Source organism: Nesoenas mayeri, assembly GCF_963082525.1.
Source record: "Nesoenas mayeri genome assembly, chromosome: 2".
NCBI lineage: Eukaryota > Metazoa > Chordata > Aves > Columbiformes > Columbidae > Nesoenas > Nesoenas mayeri.
Genome location: NC_137543.1, coordinates 111750805 through 111769371, shown reverse-complemented (window position 1 = coordinate 111769371; position 18567 = coordinate 111750805). Strand labels below are relative to the sequence as shown.

At 38.9% G+C, this 18567-nt stretch overlaps 1 protein-coding gene across 1 annotated transcript in view; it reads left to right on the top strand.

The window, feature by feature from the left end:
* Positions 1-13836, top strand: part of SUSD5 (sushi domain containing 5) — a gene marked incomplete at both ends in the record, with an annotated part of 44206 nt that extends 30370 nt beyond the window's left edge. Inside the window, 2 exons of the mRNA XM_080340251.1 lie at positions 2779-2967; positions 12554-13836. Coding sequence (XP_080196377.1) covers positions 2779-2967; positions 12554-13836 — 1472 coding nt within the window. The remainder of the gene's footprint in view (positions 1-2778; positions 2968-12553) is intronic.
* Between the last annotated feature and the right edge of the window lie 4731 nt (positions 13837-18567).

The following is an 18567-nucleotide window of genomic DNA, read 5'->3' as shown; positions in this document are numbered from 1 at the left end:
GCTTCATGGTCCAGATCTGCATGCTCTCCTCCAGCAAGAAAATGGCCTGAATGCCAGCACTGAGCACAGGCTTGTTCCAAACAAGCCCATGCTTTGCCAGCTCCTGGTATAAAGGCTGCAGACAAAAACCTGAAGCCTGTCCCCAGAAGTGGCTCAGTCTGATGAGCTGCTGTGCCAGTGTCTCTTCTGTATGTGTACCAGAAAGAACAGGTTTGGCAAAAGACTGAGCAGGAATTGCCATAGCAACTGAGACCACAGCAGGATGAAAAGCTGTAAGATGCTGCAACCTGGAAAATTCCTGAACATCTTACATAAGAGAAGACAGCAGCAAAATGGATGTAGGAATCTGAGTATGTCTTTGCAGGGTATCAATTTTCACTTATGCTTGTCTATGCTGTCACTCAGTATGCTTTGCAGCAAAGACATGACCTTACAAACTCTCTTTTGAGAGAGTCAAAAGTCACCCATACAGCGTCCATCCACGAACACCTTTAAAGTCTCTGCTTTTCTTTCTATTCACACATCAGCCAGATATCTCTTTCAGGATCTCATAATTCTCTGTTACCATGTCTGTTGCCAAATTTTATAGTAAAGCTCCCTTCAGATTTCTTCTTTCCTGGAAAGTTCTAATGTGCTTTCTGAATGTGTTTGCCATATTTAACCAATGTGTTACTTTTCTGCTTCCTCTGGCCACAGGATTAAGAAGCAAGGCTTTGTAGATAAGAATAACCTCTGACATATAATTGTCCCATGTAGCCCTGGGATCAATACTTCTCTCAGAGCAGATACACAGCTCCCATTTGTACCAATGGAAGTGGCTACATAAATAACGTACATGAAATGCAGAGGTCTGTTGCCTTCCTATGAGGCAATAAAATATTTTGCTATCCCTTTCATCCACATCAATCTCTATTCATCGGACCAGTTCACAGGAAAGGCATTAGCTGCTAACTGCTCCTCACTTCCTCAGATGCCAAACCTCCATAAAACTGTACATAAACTGAGCTTTGTATAGCCTCAAGAGCTTATTTTTTCTGTCAGTGTGTGTGTGCATAACTCCCACTAACTTATGAAGGTGTTAGACAGTATATATGTATATGTACATTATGGAGAATAGACTTCAAAGCCTTGACTTCAGTAGCATGTCCCTTAAATTAGTGGCAGATGTTTTTCAGCATACCCGGTTGAGAAGTGGTTAGCCAGGTCTGTCAGGCAAATTCTAAAAGAACTTTCACAGAGTGCGGATGTTTATCGCAGGATGTTAATTTCACTATGGGTTAAACAACTGGAAATATTAATACCTCTTATTTCTAAATAAACATGTATTTACCTATGCCTGGGTCAGAAGTGGGTAGATGATGCGAAAAGCTGCAACTGGGACTTACGGGGATCTTGCAGGATGTCCCTGGGGCAGAAGCAAGAAAGCCTGAGATTTTGAAGAAAGCAGATTTAAAAAACCCTCTTCTGTCAAAACTATTGCCCATTGAAAACCCTGAACATTAATCTGTGTCAGTGGAAACGTTGTTTGTAAGATCTTGTGTTGAAACAGTCTTAAAATTAGACTTCAGCAAAGTAGCAAGAGTGCTCTCTGAAGATGTTTCTCCTTCTGCATGTTTAGGGCCATAGTCCTGGAGGTCACTTTTCAGCTTCCAAACAGAAGTCTTTCTAAGGAACATAATCTTCGCTGAGCCAACTAAGTAATTAGATTTTTGTACCAAAGCAAATTGTTTCAACAGGAAAGATCAATACTAGAACACAGACCCTATATTTCCCTTATACTATATAATGTCTATTCCAAAAGGTACTGTAAAAAATCTGGAGGAAAAGGTGACAGGGCAAATCCCTCTTGAAGAGCCCTTCTGAGAAAGGAAGACATTTGAGAGAAGAGAAGCTGAAATGCCTAAAAGTTCTCTAGAAGATCTTGACCTTGTTAATCTTGTTAACAACAAGATCTTGTTAACAACAACCAAGATTGTTCAAATCTGAAAGAGAGCGCTAAAATCCAGTTTACACTGGTGTTGGTGGTTGGTTGTCTGACTCCTCTCTGCACTTTTTTCATGCAATGGAAAACTAAAATCAGTTTTGTAACTTTAGCTTCCTGAATTTCAGTGCTGTCAGCAGGCGTATTATCAAACATCTTGTTAGATTTTATATCCTAACAAATTTATGTTACCCCTGGGTGTTGTTAAGTTGAAGAGCACAAGTCACCATTTATTTTAGGATGTCTCTAACCTAAAATAGGGGAAATTTGAGTGTCTGGGAAGAAACTTTTGATTTTGAGAAAGGCTAGAAGATTAGAGATAGTCTGAAAAGTTACTGGTGTCCACTTGAACCTTTTCTTTCTTGAACGTGGGTTGTTGCTCAGCCTCTGCCTGTTTACTGCAGTGTAGTAGACATTAAATGCCAGTCTTAAACAATTTCACAAGCTTTTCTTCAGTTAAGGAAATGACTGTATCCCAGCTTTCTCTTTCCAGTCCCAACCTACTCAAGCCTTAGTTAGCCTTTGTAGAAGCAGGCAGGCAGCTGTATCTTGATGTCCTCTGCTGACTTGTTGGAAACAAAGCCCCTCTAGATGCATCACTGTTACACATCAATAAATATCATCCCAATGACAGCTGAAAATAGTTATGAAGGTCGAGAAGGGCATGAATACGATGATATGTATATGTTCTGTGGATGTGAGAAAGTTTATCATCAGGGTAACTCTTTTAGCACTGCTGTTAGCACTGCACTTAAAGACTATTGCAAGGTCTCTACAATCTCATTTCTTCTTTTCAGATAAACCCTGTGGGGACCCGCCATCCTTCCCCCACACCATCCTGCATGGCCACACTGGCTTTGAAATGGGGGACGAGCTGCTCTACGTTTGTGCTCAGGGATATGTCATGGGCAACAAGGAGACAGCATTCACGTTGCTCTGCGACAGCTGTGGGGAGTGGTATGGGCAGGTCCAGGCCTGTGTGAAAGGTAAGCAAACCAGCACATGGAGCATCCCTCCAGGAGGTCACAGCCTTCCATCAGCCCGGCCAAGATGGTTTCAGGCTTACAGGGGTGTCTCCTGGGTATGTGCAGTCCTGGTGAAGGTCTTGGTGACAAAGTTGTCGATATCTTAGCTGGCCCAACAGGGCTTTTACAGCCCGTTGGTAGCCATCTCCAGTAAACCACAGGAAAAAGTAACTCATTCATACTTATATGAGCACAAAGTATCTTTCTGGGTAGCAGAAACCATTAAAAAAAAAAAAAATTGAATTTTTCATGCCATATTTATTTTTTCCATATCTGCTGACCCCATTTCAGGGATTCACTGAGTCTTATCTCGGGGTTATCAATCAGCCCCTGCCTTCCAGTCCACCATCTTCCTTCTTTTTCCCACAATATCCTTTTTCTTCAGTACTGAGCATAATTTTTAATTACTGGAAAATAACCTTTGGGAAGAGGCTTTACCTGTGTATTTAATATCAGAATCAGCCCCTTTCTTGAAATCGGCTATTTATAATCTTGTATGTGCTCATTCTGTTACTGGATGAGCTTTGTAACTTTTCAATGTCTGTACTTTGTTTACTCAAGGGAAGAGATTAGTAGGTACGTTACAAGAAATACTGGAGATTTTTTTTGTCAGAGTAGTTCAAAAGCCATGCCTAAGTAACATTAGTGAGCCAAAGGCATTGTTTACCAGATAGAATGTACAATGTATGTTTTGTATGCCTTCTGCCTTGTTTATTTTCATGTCAAGCCACAGAGTTGCTGCAGAGCAGTCTACTGAAATGAAAACTTGGTGTTTGTTCTCACCTTTGAGAACCTAGATAACATACAGAGAAAAGCTGGTGTAGGCATGCATTAAACATGGCCTGCATGCAAATAACATCTTTCCTTACCATAGACATGCTGAGGATGTCCAATGGCTTTATCACCCACTCACCAGCCTTACATCTGTGTGTGATGCTACACCCTGAGATAGCATCCTCCTTAGAGAAAAGACACAATGCCATGGTGGTACTGTGCCCCCATGGAGACAGGGGTCAATACCTCTCAAGGGCACTGCAGACTCATATGAAGCTCCTCTCCTTTTTTGTATTCCCTAGGCTGACTTGAGCTGGCCATCCTTTAGGTGTTCTTGGATTTTTATTTGGGATGCAAAATGGGTAATACAATAGCTGTCCATCCTTTAAGCCCCAGACTTTGTAAACTGGCATGTAAGAAGCTAGTTTGGCTGATCTAAGCTTTTACTAGACCTTTCTTACTAGATGCTTTAGCACTTTTGAAGTTCTGGCCTTATTCATATAATAAACTCTGCTTCTTTTTGGTAGGTTGGAAAAATTAAATACCTGTGTAAGTTAAGAGAACTGTTCAGCCACAAAAGAAGTCTGTGATAGAATGACAGAAACACAGTTTGGGTTAGAGCTAAACAGTGAGATGGAAAAGTTAAAAAAGAGTGTATTATTTTTTAATTTGCCCCAATAAAAAGCCATACAGTTTTTATCTTGTACCATGCTTTCAGGATTTTTGGCAACAGTAGCTACCCAGACACATACTCCATTAAAAGGAATGAAAGTGGATTTTCTTACCAGATAACTTGACTCAAATAATCAAGCTCTTATTTAAAAAAAACTAACAAACAACAACAAATGGAAACATCATGTAAAAGCTCTGGAAAAATATAATAATGGCATGTCCTTAATTTAAACCTTCAAGAAAATCTACCTTTATATGTTTGTTAAGTTCTGCAACAAACTTTTAACTTTTCCCTTGAGCTAAATCGTACCATGATTTCAGATGTGCTTTCTCATTCTCTTTCTTATGTTTCCATGCTCAATCCATAAAGCTCACCATTTTCCCCACATTTAAGAAAAGTCATTGGAGTATCTTACTATTTTTTTCAGAGGGATATCACACTTTTAAGATGATATTTCTGACAAAACAGATAAATTTTAAGCAACGGAATGAGCAGCTGTTGTGTAGCCAAGCCTTCTATATGGGCTGGAGTTAGCATATCCATTTCAGAATCTATATATTCTGCAATGCCCAGGGGCTTGCAAGGAGTTATTTTTACTCAGGAATATATACCACCAGGCAGTGGGTAATCATAAGGAAAGGTCAAATTTGTTCTTAGTAGAAACAGGTCGTATCTGTGCATCAGGGAACCAGATATTCAAAACCATCCAAATAGGATAGAGATTTAAAAAAAAAAAAAAAATCCAGCATCTTTCCAAGCCATTTCAGCTTCTAGAATTGTTTTTACAAACAGCAGTTCAGATGATTAAATGAAATGCTGCAGGGAGTGGAGGAGGAGCATGGAGGGAGAGAAGGAAAAAAAGAGTATCTACATCTGATAATCCAGTGGGTCTGAATCTTTCATAATCTGCATCAGATTGACACTTCTTTTTCCTTCACTGAGGTTAGTGAAAAAGATAACTTTATTACACATAGAAATAAAACTGTATTACATCAAAGTAAGGAAGGGAAAGAATCAGGCCATTTAGGTTGTGTGTGTTTCACTGTTTTCCCTGGATAAATAGTCTATTTCCCCTCTTTTGCCTGAGCCTTTTACACAGCCGCAGGGGAGAGAAAAATATTTTTAAAAGAAATAGGAAAGTGTGGCTGTAAAATCACAAACATCAACACTGGAACTTTGGAGCAGATGTAATATTGTGGATTATGATTTTTAAAACTATTTAAATGTAGACTTCATGCTGAGGGGCTTCCTTTGATTAATGTTTTTGAAACACTCCAAGCACCTGGGATAGAAAATACAGTATGTGTTCAATTAATAATTATGTATTCAATCCTCATGGTCACAATTCTTTAAGAAAGGAGGCTTTATAGGAAAACCGAAATGTATGATGCTAGGGTTCATTTTTTTAAAAAAAAAGTAAGAATTCAGTGATAAAGGACAAGAAAATGGAAATTAATTAAAATAAACCTGATTTACAGTTGACAGATATTTTGGGATCATAGGAGAGAGGAGAATAATTATTAATTAAGTACTTCAGAAGTCAGCACATGTATTGCTTTTTAAGTGCTTTAAGGCAAAGAGTAACTTCCCTATCATGAAGGTTAATGATGGGACTTCATGGAGAATTTATATCCCTGTTGGCAGAGTGAGCCATTGCTGTCCTAAGTGGCTGACATCAGAGGAAAGATGGTTGTGAAGCCACTTAAATGAACATTTAAGTGCTATGTTTAGAGGCTGGTAAGATGATACAGTTCCCCGCATCTGTACTGGGCAAGTGACTGGAAGTGTGAAGTGACCCCAATGCTCTTGCACCAACGCAACTGGAATACAAGGACAAAACTCTGGTCAGAGGATTAAAAGGTGTAAGACCTGTTCCTACATCTTGTACTATTTCTGAGACCAGGGGCAAGCCAATATACTCCTCTCTGCTGCTTGCTCCACCTCATCCATGAAAGAGTGATGACATTTATCCAGCTTCACAAAGTCTTCTGAGATTTGCAGATGTTACCGCTGTGTATTACTGAACACTTGTTAATTGCCACTTTATAATGCTCAGCTGTTCAAGCAGAACATCAAGTTAACAGCAATAATTGGCTTTTTCTCTTGTTTGTGTAAAAGCATTGGGCCTGCTTTACATTCCCAGCTGCTCACCCAGAGCAAGTACGGAGTCAAAGAACTATCGTTGTAGCAATGTCTAAATATAGCACTTAAATGTTTTTTGAAGCAGCTTTATGATCATCTTTCCTCTCTCTTTTGATCTGGTTAGAAGAGATAACAGTCCATTCTGGCACCCAGGATGTAAGTGCACAACCGTACAGTTCGCAAATTCATAAATTAAATGAAAAATATATTATGCATCAATACACATATAGTGCAACATATGTGGCAAAACTTGGCTATAGGCATAACTGAACAAAGTAATTTCAGGGTTATATTAAGCAGATTATGGATACAGTAAAGTATGTTGGAAATTAAGAAAAGAGTACATTACAACTGCCTCTAACATACATTGCACAAGCCAGGTAATAGACTGTAATTTTTAATCAAGATGCTTTTCAAGAAAAAAAGTGGCTTGGTATAGCGAGTGTTTCCTGCAATTTCTCATCATGAAAAGACACTGTGTTCTAACTGGAAACACAGGGATATTCAACCCAACAAAGCAACCTTAAGCAGAGCACAGGAAAACACTTTCTTTTTTTTTTTTTTTAAAGTTTATTATTTTTTCTATTTCTGTGGAGAGAACACATTTGTTTTACAAAATATATCCCCAAAACTGGCATTGTAGTAAGGTCTGGAAGCAGATGCATAAGTGCCACACTGTGGCTGTCCTGCAGGCAAAGAGACTGAAGTGACTTGCTAAATGACATTTGCTTTTTCCTGAAATGAACCATAGGTTCAATATCAGAAGCATTAATACTGACATTGCAGTGGAGGGGCCAGGGCTGCATTAGGCTGCATCCTCAAGAGTTTGCTTCTCAAAGACAAGGCAGATTAGGTGGCTGGGAAATCATATCACATCTCTGCCCTAAAACTGGCTAAGAAGAATGTAATATATTTATTCTTTTCCCTTGGCTGCTTTGGGTTTTTCCAACTATAAGCTTGTGGCAGGGGAGGTCATATCTTCTGCACATGTAAGGAAAATCTCCAGTGTCAACACTTGGATACTTGTCAAGTGTGTTCAGAGCTGGTCTAACTTTTCCACGCTGAAGACCATACTTCTGATTTCAGCGTAAGGAGGATTTGGCTGACTTTGACCACTTCGGAAAGCTTTATCTTCAGCTCCCAGTCTTTTCGCCTGGTTCAGCTATTCTCATTACTTCAAACATTGCTTTCTGAATTTTCAAGAATAGTATTCATTCACATTCATGCAATCTGTAAGCATGACTAGCCAATGCGATTTAAGTATTTTCCTTTAGGTTTTTAATCAGGAGAGTAAAGCAAAATGTCTCTGGCTTTTGATCTTATTTGGGAATGCTTTTTTTTTTCCTTCTAACACTGCAAAGGGAGAGTTGTGACAGACAGCAACAAAATATGTCCATGGCCTGTCATAACCATTGTCATGACAAACTTTGGTTCTCTTTTCGTATCTGTCACTGCACAGTTGTGTTAGGTTAATGTAAAGTATTGATCTGGCATGAACTGATTCTGCCAAATCAAATTATTTTAAAAAATTATGATGGGTTATTTATTTATATTAGCAGGCTTTCTGCTACAATAAAAATCATCCTCCTTCTTGTAGTTGTTGCAAAAGACAAAAGGCAACACAAATTTGTCTAGCATACTCTGGTTGATTTGAGAGTTGTGTTTGTGTGCCTGACCCAAGTCAAATAGACGATTCTTTGAGATGCTGTAGTTCACAAATCTGATTGATCTTAGGTAAATCGGCCTACATGCTCTTTTCCTTCCCACCCTTAAAGACAGATGCTGGCTTGTTAATGTTTGCTGTAACTACTTTGAGATTCTTAGAATAAAGGTGTTTTTATACAGTAGAAATGTTTTTTGATGACAGTCTACATAGAATCAAGTTTCAATTTCCTGTGCTCCAAAATACATCCACAAAATATGCACTGCAGTTTATGGTTGTCCAAAATAGCAACACTCAAAATAGAACTCAGATGCCAATATGCTATCTAGAAGAAAAATTAAACTGATCCTAGAGTGTGGAAAACCAGGCTCTTTGTTTTTGTCTGTCTCTATGTTTGGTCACTGTTTTCTCATTAGGATCAAAAGTTGAAGAAGATGAAAGGTTTTTAGGACTGGATGCTTCCCAGATAGGACAAGGCTAAATTAAAAGGGTTTTACCTTTTAATTGAGCTTCATATGTTTGGTAATATTCCATTTCGGCATCTGTTGCTGTAAAATGTTCATTTCAGCCTCAGTAATCCCTCAGACAGTGAATCAAAACTCTTGAGTCAAGAATCCTTGAGTCTGCCAGAGAAGGGTAGGGGTAAGATGTAACAATGACCAAATATAGAAAGATTTTGGTCTTGGACTAATTAATCTCAATGCTGGCTCTTCTTAAAACCAGACCTGCCTGGATAGGAAGATGCAGCCACTGTTAAATCAATTGCTAACTATTTTTAAAATGTGTATAAATAAAGGTTACAACTATTTGGATAAGAGGTGGAGCTGAAGCTACTTTAGTTGTTGCTCTTCAGAACCAAGACTAAAATTCAGGGAGCTGGAAAGCTCAAGAAAGTACTGAGGAGGTGAGCAAAAAGAAGTGCAAAAGTTGTGCAATCTGTTCCTGGAAAGCTCACCGCTGACTTAAAAGATTGTCATGGTAACACAAACTCACTAAATACTAAGTCCAAGCCCCATTTGAAGGTCTGAAGCCCAGAAGAAAGAATAGAGTATTATTACTGTGTAAGTCAGTTCAGGACCATATAAATCAAAGCTTCAGAGTAAGGGGGTCTGTATTTCCTTTGATGGTTAGACAGCTCAATAGTTGCTTTCATTCTGGCATCTCATAAGCTAACATTAGTTATGTTGATAGTCTTTGCTGTAAACTATACAAATATGGGAGATTGCATATGAAAATACATTACAGTAGCTTTACAACTTGGGCCACAATCTGATTGTCGGAAGGAACAAGACTCCCTTGTGCGATGACGAGCAGCACATAATGAGCTCCAATCTCAGGCTCTCTTTAGATGACAATGGGCTTTTTCTTTCCTCAGCCAAACATTAAGAAAGCACCAATTCATTTCTATATGTGCAGGATTGGGCTCAAAGACAGCAGGTTTGATGGAGACTTGACTGACGGTTCAACAAACTCTTAATATGTTCTGATAGACTGAGGACTCGTATTTTCCTGGAAGCACATGCCCTTTTCTGATGTGCCTCCACAGGACTTTATTCTCAAGGTCTGAAAGTACACAGCAAGAGAGGCACTAATGGGGAAGGGCTTCAAATTCTATAGAAAGCGTATTGATACTGTTGTTAAGCATTCACCAATGATCCATACTGGTCAATAAGATGAATACTAGCTGCTCATTCATACTGCTAACCAAATAATAGGTCTGGAGGAAACAATACAAGCACATGACTGTAATTTTTGTTCATGGGTGCACTAGAACACCATAACATAAAAATCAATGTCTCACCCTCAGCTGGATTACGGTAGTCTGGAAAGTAAATGAGTGGAGAAAATAGAGGTACAGGAGGAATACAGGTCAAAACAGACTGGTGTGATGATTCATCTCAAAAAAGAAAATAATGACCACCACATTTGGTAAATGGTGAGTTCACACATTACATTATGTTCCAGTTCACATATATCCAACAGATGCCTATGGACTGTCCTCAGAGACAGTGGACTTTAGTGAAGCAGTCATGCCATATATTGAACTGTAGCAGGAGTCTGGATGGTAAGTGGACAAAATGGCTTGAGGAACCATTTCCACGTAAAGAGAGAGACAGGTAGAAAAATTCTTCAGTGGAAGTTAGACAAGGGACAAAGTGAGATTTGCATTTGATGGCTATTATAAGTGCTACATAGCAATGGCCAGTGCCACACAGAGCTTCATAAATATGTTGCTAAAATTCTTTGATATTCAGAGGTACCCTCCAGTCATTAGTGGAAGTCTGAAATACTGTTGGAAAATATTTTAGGATGACTTAGAAAAGTGAGACTCCTATCAGGAAGCTTTCCACTCTGAGACCTGGATTCCCCTGCTTGTTAAGTCGCCTTTGCACCAAAGAGAAGTTTTTTCCTGCTTTGGAGAGGATGGAGAGGATCTAGAGGATTACACAAGCAGATGAGGACACCGGGACCAGAAGGGAGAGAGGTCCGTGTTGGTGCTATTGTATTGTGTGCAGGTCTCACCCTACACCCTTGCTGTGAGGTGAGAAGACCTGCTAAGAATAACAAATTCTCCAGCATGATAGCTTTCACAGGGATATTAACTCTCTGCAGGCTATGCCACACATTTTGGTTTCCTCAGCATAACTGATTATGGTGGACCCAGACACTATTCCAAGAAAAATACCTTTTGCTAATACTCATTCTGTTCTGGCAGCTGGCTTAAGCTGTTCTGGCAAACAGTAGGTTGGTGTGAGCTGTATCACCACTAAGTGTGTTTGGTCAGACTGGTTTGACAATATTTCTAATCTTTCTTAAGAGTAGACCAAATATGGCTCTGCCAGAAGTCTGGGAAGCAGTCTCCAAGGAGAATGTGACTCATTCAGAAATTGAGGTGGGCTCCAGATTAAAATGTGATTCAAATTTGGTTGAATGTAAAAAGGCAAAAAAAGATAAGGCTTTATAAATGCACTGATTTGTAACACAGCTTCTCCTATTAATTTGTTCTTTCCCATGTCATGCCAGGTCTATTGCTTCACTGTCTTCACAAAAGACTAAACACTCTCTTAAAAAGAAAAATTCTCACCATGATTCAGTTTGTTTTATTTTCCATATCCCAAGGCATGATTTTCTAGGACTTTTAATGCCAGCATAAATCTCAGCAATTACATCAACTTTCTATGGAGTAAAACTTGTGTGAGCTGAAAATCAACCACCCTGTCTAGTTTGGAAAATTTTTCATTCAGCTAAGGTTTTATAAGAGTGGAAGAAATATAAATTACAGTGCACTATTTCGTTCAAATTCAAACATATAATTTCATGCTTTGAGTCAAATCTATTTTGTTATCAGTGGTAGGTTGTAGGCATGGGCAGTATTTCTAAATCATATTCGAACTTTGTGATGAATCCACCCCTTTATTGTAATCAGTTACTTTTTTGCTGTTTTGGTTGGTTGGTTGTTTTTTTTTTCTCTTTTCTTTTTGTTAACATCTTGTTTCTTAAAATTGGATGCCTGAAAGTTGTTTACAGACAGTATTATCTTGATACTTAGGTGTTAGGCTCTAAGTGTTGGAGACAGTTTTCTCTCCTTGCCATCACGGGTGCATCTTGCTTTCTCCAGAAGAAGATGAGCTTTGGTGGGAGGGGTCATCCTCAGGCAGCTCTAAAGAGCTCCCATGGAACGAGAAATACCCTTCAGCTCACCTGGTTCCAGGTGTTGTATCATCGCAACATCAAGGTCATTGAAGAAAAATACTCTAATAATAAAATTTTTAACATAAGGCGCTGAATATAATCCTTCAAAATAGCTTACTCAAAAGGGCTGAAGTTGTAAAACTTGTAAGTTGTTGGGTTTTTTTTAACAGTACAATTAGAAATAGATTACTTTTTGCTTTATATTCTGTTCCACATCCATTTCTTGCTTGAATATGATGAAAATTTCCTCAAGTCTGGCAAAAAGAATCATGTTAGGGAGAGTGAAGGTTTGAGGAAACAATAAGCAATTGAAGGAAGTTCTATAACTGCAGACAGTACATTATTTATACACATTTTTAAATCTGGAAAAAGACGCTATTACAGGTTAGCATCAACACCCATCCTGATCTTTTTTTAAACTTGGTATTGACTGTCAGACTCTGGTGTACCATCCCCTTTTCAAATAAACAATAACATGGAACGGAAAATACTGTCCAAAAGTCAATCCTCATTGCACCTTTCTTCTTGGCTTCTTGTAACAAATGAGCTTTTCTGGAGAAAGTAAATGTTGGCTTTTTTTTTTCTTTTTTTAACTTTTCTAGATGAAACTGAGGCACACATTGACTATGAAGATAACTTTCCTGATGACAGATCGATACCTGTTGTTGAGAATGAACATGTCAATGGCAAAGAGGAAATCGAGCAGGAACAAGAACATCTTTCCTTTGGTAAAAGTTCAGAGGAAGGAAGAACTGGAAGTACCGAAGTTGTTACTCAGGACACAGACACTTCTGAAAAAGGAAGCAGGGCACCAACTGAGTCCCCTGTGTCACTCCTAAGCCAAAAAAACTTGTTCTGGTTTCCATCAGAGGCTTTCAGTGAGCCGGATTCAGAGAAAGATGCAGATGATTCCACTAAAGCACAGTTTTCTGAAGGCGACAACCACATTGGAGTGAAGACAGCCTATGATGAACCTGCTGCCAAAATGTTTTATGACAGTGAGGATTTCCCCATTGGACCCATTCTCACAACTAATGATACAAAGGCAGAGATAGATGCAGTTGCCATTACTGATGAGTCATGGTTAGATGGCTATCCAGTAACACAAGAAGTGGTAGAGGATGAGGAAGAGGAGGGGGATAAAGTTGATGGATCAATGGGAACAGAAGATGACGTCGTCCTCACAACTGACCAACCAAATCACGTTGAAGTAAGAAAATCAGGCAATGGTAGCCCAGCTCCAGAGGAAGGTTTAACACAGATTGTGGCAGCAACAACGAGGATAGATGACGAAGGGGTGAAAGAGATACCAGTGCCACTTACATCAGTGAGTGTTCTAGAGAACTTGAGCATGAGCAGAAGTTACGACGATGCCACATGGGACCACCTAACTACATCTCCAGAAACTGTGACTCAGGAGACCAGTACAATGATGCTGTTTGACGCAACCAGCTTAAAAACATCCATGTCAGAAACCTCTGTGATGGTCAGCCCCTCCGATCACACTCTGTATGCAGAACCAAAAGAAACAACTGCCTACCCAGCACAAGTAGCAACCACTGCACCAGCTCCAGATATCATTACTGACACGTCGTCCCAGGAATTAGCTGAGCAAGAAAATCTCACCCAGGGCCTTGGAGAAAAGCCCATCCCCACTTCTGAGCCATGTGAGGGAGAGGATTGTCCCAAGTCAAGTAAAGGTGCCATCATAGCAGTAATTGTGATTCTTCTCTGCTTGTTAGTGGTTGCAGCTGTCCTGGCTGTGTGGTTTTTCAAAAAAAGGCAGCAGAAAAATTCTGTCTATAAACTAAATGGAAGGTGTCAACCCAGACATCACTGCTACCACCACTACCACCACCAGCACATTGAAATGCAGAAAGTCTAACCAGGGATCTTTTTGGTAGAGATGCTGGAAATCAGTAAAAAACATATTGATGCTAGAAGGATCATGTGACTCATGGATGCTAAAATCCAGCAGTGCAGAAAGCAGAAGAAAAAGAGAATGCTAAAAGAACATAGAAGACAGAAAAGATTTCATCCTTTTGAAATCACAGTTCAGCATATTTGACCTTTCAGAACTAAAGAATCTGTATGTTTTTACCACAAAGGTCTTTTGGAGACATCAGCAGGACACAGCATGCTTGGTAGTACATCTACAATTTGTTCAGCTTTTAAATTTTGCTCGTATTAATAATAAATTAATTGATTAATTTCTGTGTTACCTGGTTATAATGTAGTGGCAGGGCTGGTCAGGCCTTCTTGGTCTATTCTCAGTGGAAGAAGGAAAGAAGGAAGGAAGGAAGGAGGGGAGAAGGATGTTTTTGGAGCAACCACACATTTGGTGTTTGTTCCTTTTTTAGAACCTGCCTAAGCTAGTCAGGATAAACCACCATAACAAATTATTACCTGATGTGTCTTAAAAAGAAAAACTATTTACTACCATACTTTAATGGACAGTATTGCAATGATTACTAAGGTACTTTTCTTCAACGTTGTGAATTTAACCAGTCACAAATGTTGAATCATTATGCTATTTTTCTGGAAGGTGTTCTTTTAGCCTTAGTGAAGAAGTGCCATTCTTATACTAATCTTTTTATAGAAATCACTGTGTCTCCCTGGAATTCAGAGACTACTGTAAGTGCCATTTTTCCTGGAGTCTCAGCAGGAGAGGAGTCAGAGCACCTTTGATTCAGGGTGTTATGATGAATAGCCTTCTGTTACGAAGCCAGACAGGGATGAAGCACTTTCCAGGGGAACGCTATCTGAAGTCAGTTGCTTTTCTGGACACGATACGAACTGACCAAGATACTGAATTTTAATTGACAGCCAGTGGTATCACTGGCAACTGAAGCCATGTATATAAAACTTCTGCCATATGAACTCTGTAGAAGGACTGATTGTCACCATTCTGCTCTTTCATCAGCAGCTGGAGGGTGTCTGGGGTGGACACTGGGTATGGGAGATGGGTATCCATTTTCAGTGCTTTTTATTGTGGTTTTAAAGATAAAGCAATCCTGGGAAAGAGAAATTGCATCCAGTTGATAAAATGCAAATACTTGACTTGTAGACTGGATGTCCGTGTAAAAAAACAGAGGCTTTTCCAACTGCATGTTCCATTTCAAATGGTTTTGAAACAAAAGAGAGAGAGTGGGGAAGATGTTTTCTAGAATCCCTTAACATAGTTCTGGAGCATTGAGTATGAAACACTATTCCTAACCTTTCTGAATGAACAGGAGAAAGACTGGCAACTGTGAATAATCTGCAGGTCAGAAATAAATTCATCTGCCACTCTATTATATAGCCTTAGCCAAAATACACCAGTAGTTCAACACATGACAATACTGGAGTAAGAAAAGGTGACTAGGCGGAGTTCACCCCATTTTCATGTTCTGCCTTGAGTCACAGAGGTAGGTAACCATCTCTAACTCCATGGAAGGCAGACTTTATGAAATGGAGTGCAGAACTGTGTCCGTCATCCATACAGCCATCAATCTCAGAGCTGGTAAGGAAAACAAAGCATTGTTAGATGATGTCTGTACATTATTTTGGAGAATTTGACCTCAGAGTGGTAAGAGTTGAATCTAATAGCCTGGCAAGAGCTACAGTAAATAAAGAAGGACAGAAATTGTACAGATTTGTAAATATTGTGTCCTCTGACATATGCATGACTTTATGCTTTTACTGCATTCTAGACTATGAAATAACTTAGAATTTCTGTTGTAAACTATTTTTTATGCAGTAACTTAAAAAAAAAAAAGACACAACAGATTTCACACTACACAACTTTATGGAGATTGTTAACTCAACTAAAACATACGGTCTGTAATCTCATTGAAATATGCTGAAAAATAAACACAGGAATATCCATTAAATGTATTGTTTCACTGAAAGGTATATGTTACATGTTACAGTTCTGTGTAACATCATTCAAAATGAAAAGTCAATACAATTTTGCTCAGGAACTGAACATGTGGAAATGAGACTCAAAATATAATTACATACATAAACTGTACAGGGCTCTTATTTGAGACTCAGAAACACTTGTTATTCATGAACCAGAAGAAAATGTACATTAACATAATGCTTTGGAGGTATTTAAATAAAAGTGAAGTTACAAAAAAAGGGAAAGGAAGTGCCTGTGTGTGTTCTTGTGCAAATCATCCATTTTTTTCCACACATTTATGGAGAAAAGATAGTTCTGTCACCTCGGCAATTCTTGTAGAAGACACTTTGATATTAAAAAAAATTAGGTGAAAACATTTTAGCTTAGGCTGCTGGCCCAATTCTACTCAAAAGCCCATTTAACTCCTTTTGCAGCAGCATCTGTTTGTACTCATGGTTTTCACTTTACCAGAAGGATTCAGAGAGTTTGGGAAAACGAACAGAAAGATGGGGATAAACAGCCTGTGAATGATACATTTGAATTAGGCCCCCTTTTGCGTGCGAAACTTGGCTAATCAAAGACAGTAAGAATGGCAAACAATAAATGTAGTACAGTAAGTACAAAATCTGAGGATGATAAGGACAAAATACAAGGAGGGATGAGTTACTCAGTATAGGAATTAAGAGTGGACAGAGCAAGCTGTGTGTTGAAACTAGGAAATTAAAAAAAGGAAAGGGGAAATATCAGGAGTGATTTTGTGATGGTGACATCCAGTCATGAGGAGACTGATCTGTTGCTCTGTGATAGAAGGCTTGTATCATCGTCTTCTGGTGAAGCCACGATTTACATCAGCCTGCCCAGAACCAGCTCACTGGTGTTAAGGCTGAGGTATGATCTCCCTTCTCTCTCCTTTCCTTTATTAACAACTATGTATTAGCTGGACCTCCATTTCCCACAGATCACGTGGCAGAGCGTCTGTATCAATTTGCTACCAGGCAGGCTGAGAAGCGATGCTGTGGGGTGTAACACCAAAGCTTCCAGCAGCATTTGGAGGCTCAAGCCCTTGCAACCAAAAGGTGTTTACTTCCCTTTCTACAGAGACAATGTGACACGGATTTCAGGTATTCTGTAAGTTATTGGGCTGAAATCCCCCCAGTTTCTGTGCTTGTCTTCCCATGTGCCAGCTAGAAAACAGTATGTGGTTCATTGTGCTGTACTGCTTTATTGCATACTGTACCTGAAAAGCTATTATTTTGGGATTTTATAGATTAAATTGCTTTCTTCAGTGAAAAGAATTTACATGTTTGGGTTTTTTTAATCTCAAATAACTCATAATGCAAGGATACAACATAACACGTAGCTATGAAAGCTCAGAATGTGCATCTATGAATGAACCCTTTAAAAATTACTCATAACAAAAAATTATTAGACAGTTGTAAGACACGTCAAACTACAGGGTTACCACCAGCTCCGGATCATACTTAAGTGATTAAAAGGGATTAATCCCTTTTCAGATAAGTCATAGTGAGAATGGGGCAAAGGCAGAAAGCCCCAATTATTTCTTTAAAGTTAGCAGTCACATTAAGTTACACCTCTGACTGCTGTGTTTCCATTTGAAAGTAAGGAAGTTTCATTACCTTGCAAAAGAATTAAGCAGGAAAAAAGCACATTTGTTACTTCATGCCACTTAAAAGGTCTACCCAAAAGAGACATCAAAGGGAAGAAAAAGTTAAAAATAATCAAAGAAAACTTAGAATGTTTTTTTTCTACAAAAAAGGTTCGCATTTATAAACTCAAACAATTCAGAACTCTCTGCAGAATTTAGTTTCCATATATCATCGGTACTCTAAGGCGAGAGAGAGAGGTGAGGAAGAAGAGATGGGTGTGTAAACCACTGACTATTTCCTTGCCAAAAATAAACAAATAAAAAGGTATCTATTTATTTTAATATTTTTTCCTAGGCACTGAAGAGGACTTAAGATACAAACCCCTGATTTGCTGGGGTGTGCAACCCAACTTACTTGGCTATTTCTTGCTTAACTTCTTTTTGTATATAGCTTAAACTCTCCACACTAGGTCATTCAAGTCTTGAGTCACCAGAAAAAAGAAGTCGCTGTTTAAAGTATGGCAGACGACCAAAAGTTCAGACAGCTGCAATGAAGGATTAGTTGTGGGTTTTTCTCACTGCCTTGCTACAAACTGCATCACAGCTCTATGTTCAAACATTATTAAATGGGAATGTTTTCTCTGGCACTGACTACCTCTCCCCACAGTTTAAGTATTGAATTTTTTTAACTGAAGTAGCTTTGGTTTACAGCTCACATTAGAACTTAAAAACATATTTCCATAGTAGCTGGCATATGCAGGCAACTGTTTATTCTCAGTACCAGCCATAATAAACACTTGTACTTTTATAATCCAACAAATCTTTGTCTAATCACAACTCCATTTTCAGAGCTGTAAAATGCCCATGCTATTTCACCCATTTTTCATGAAGACTCTCTAGAAAGTGAAAGATTTTCTAAGTCTGCCTTCATCGTCAATACAGACCAGTAATTCACTGTAAAGGATGTGGAGATCCGTGGTGGGTATTAATTGCAAGAGTGTATTGAGAAAAAATGTTGTAAAGCGGGACACGCTACAGGATTTTCAGAGGAACGGCTTGTTTTGAGGAGACCCACCTTCAATTCTAGCTCAAACTTATTCTGGCAAGTATGAAAAAATCATTGGACA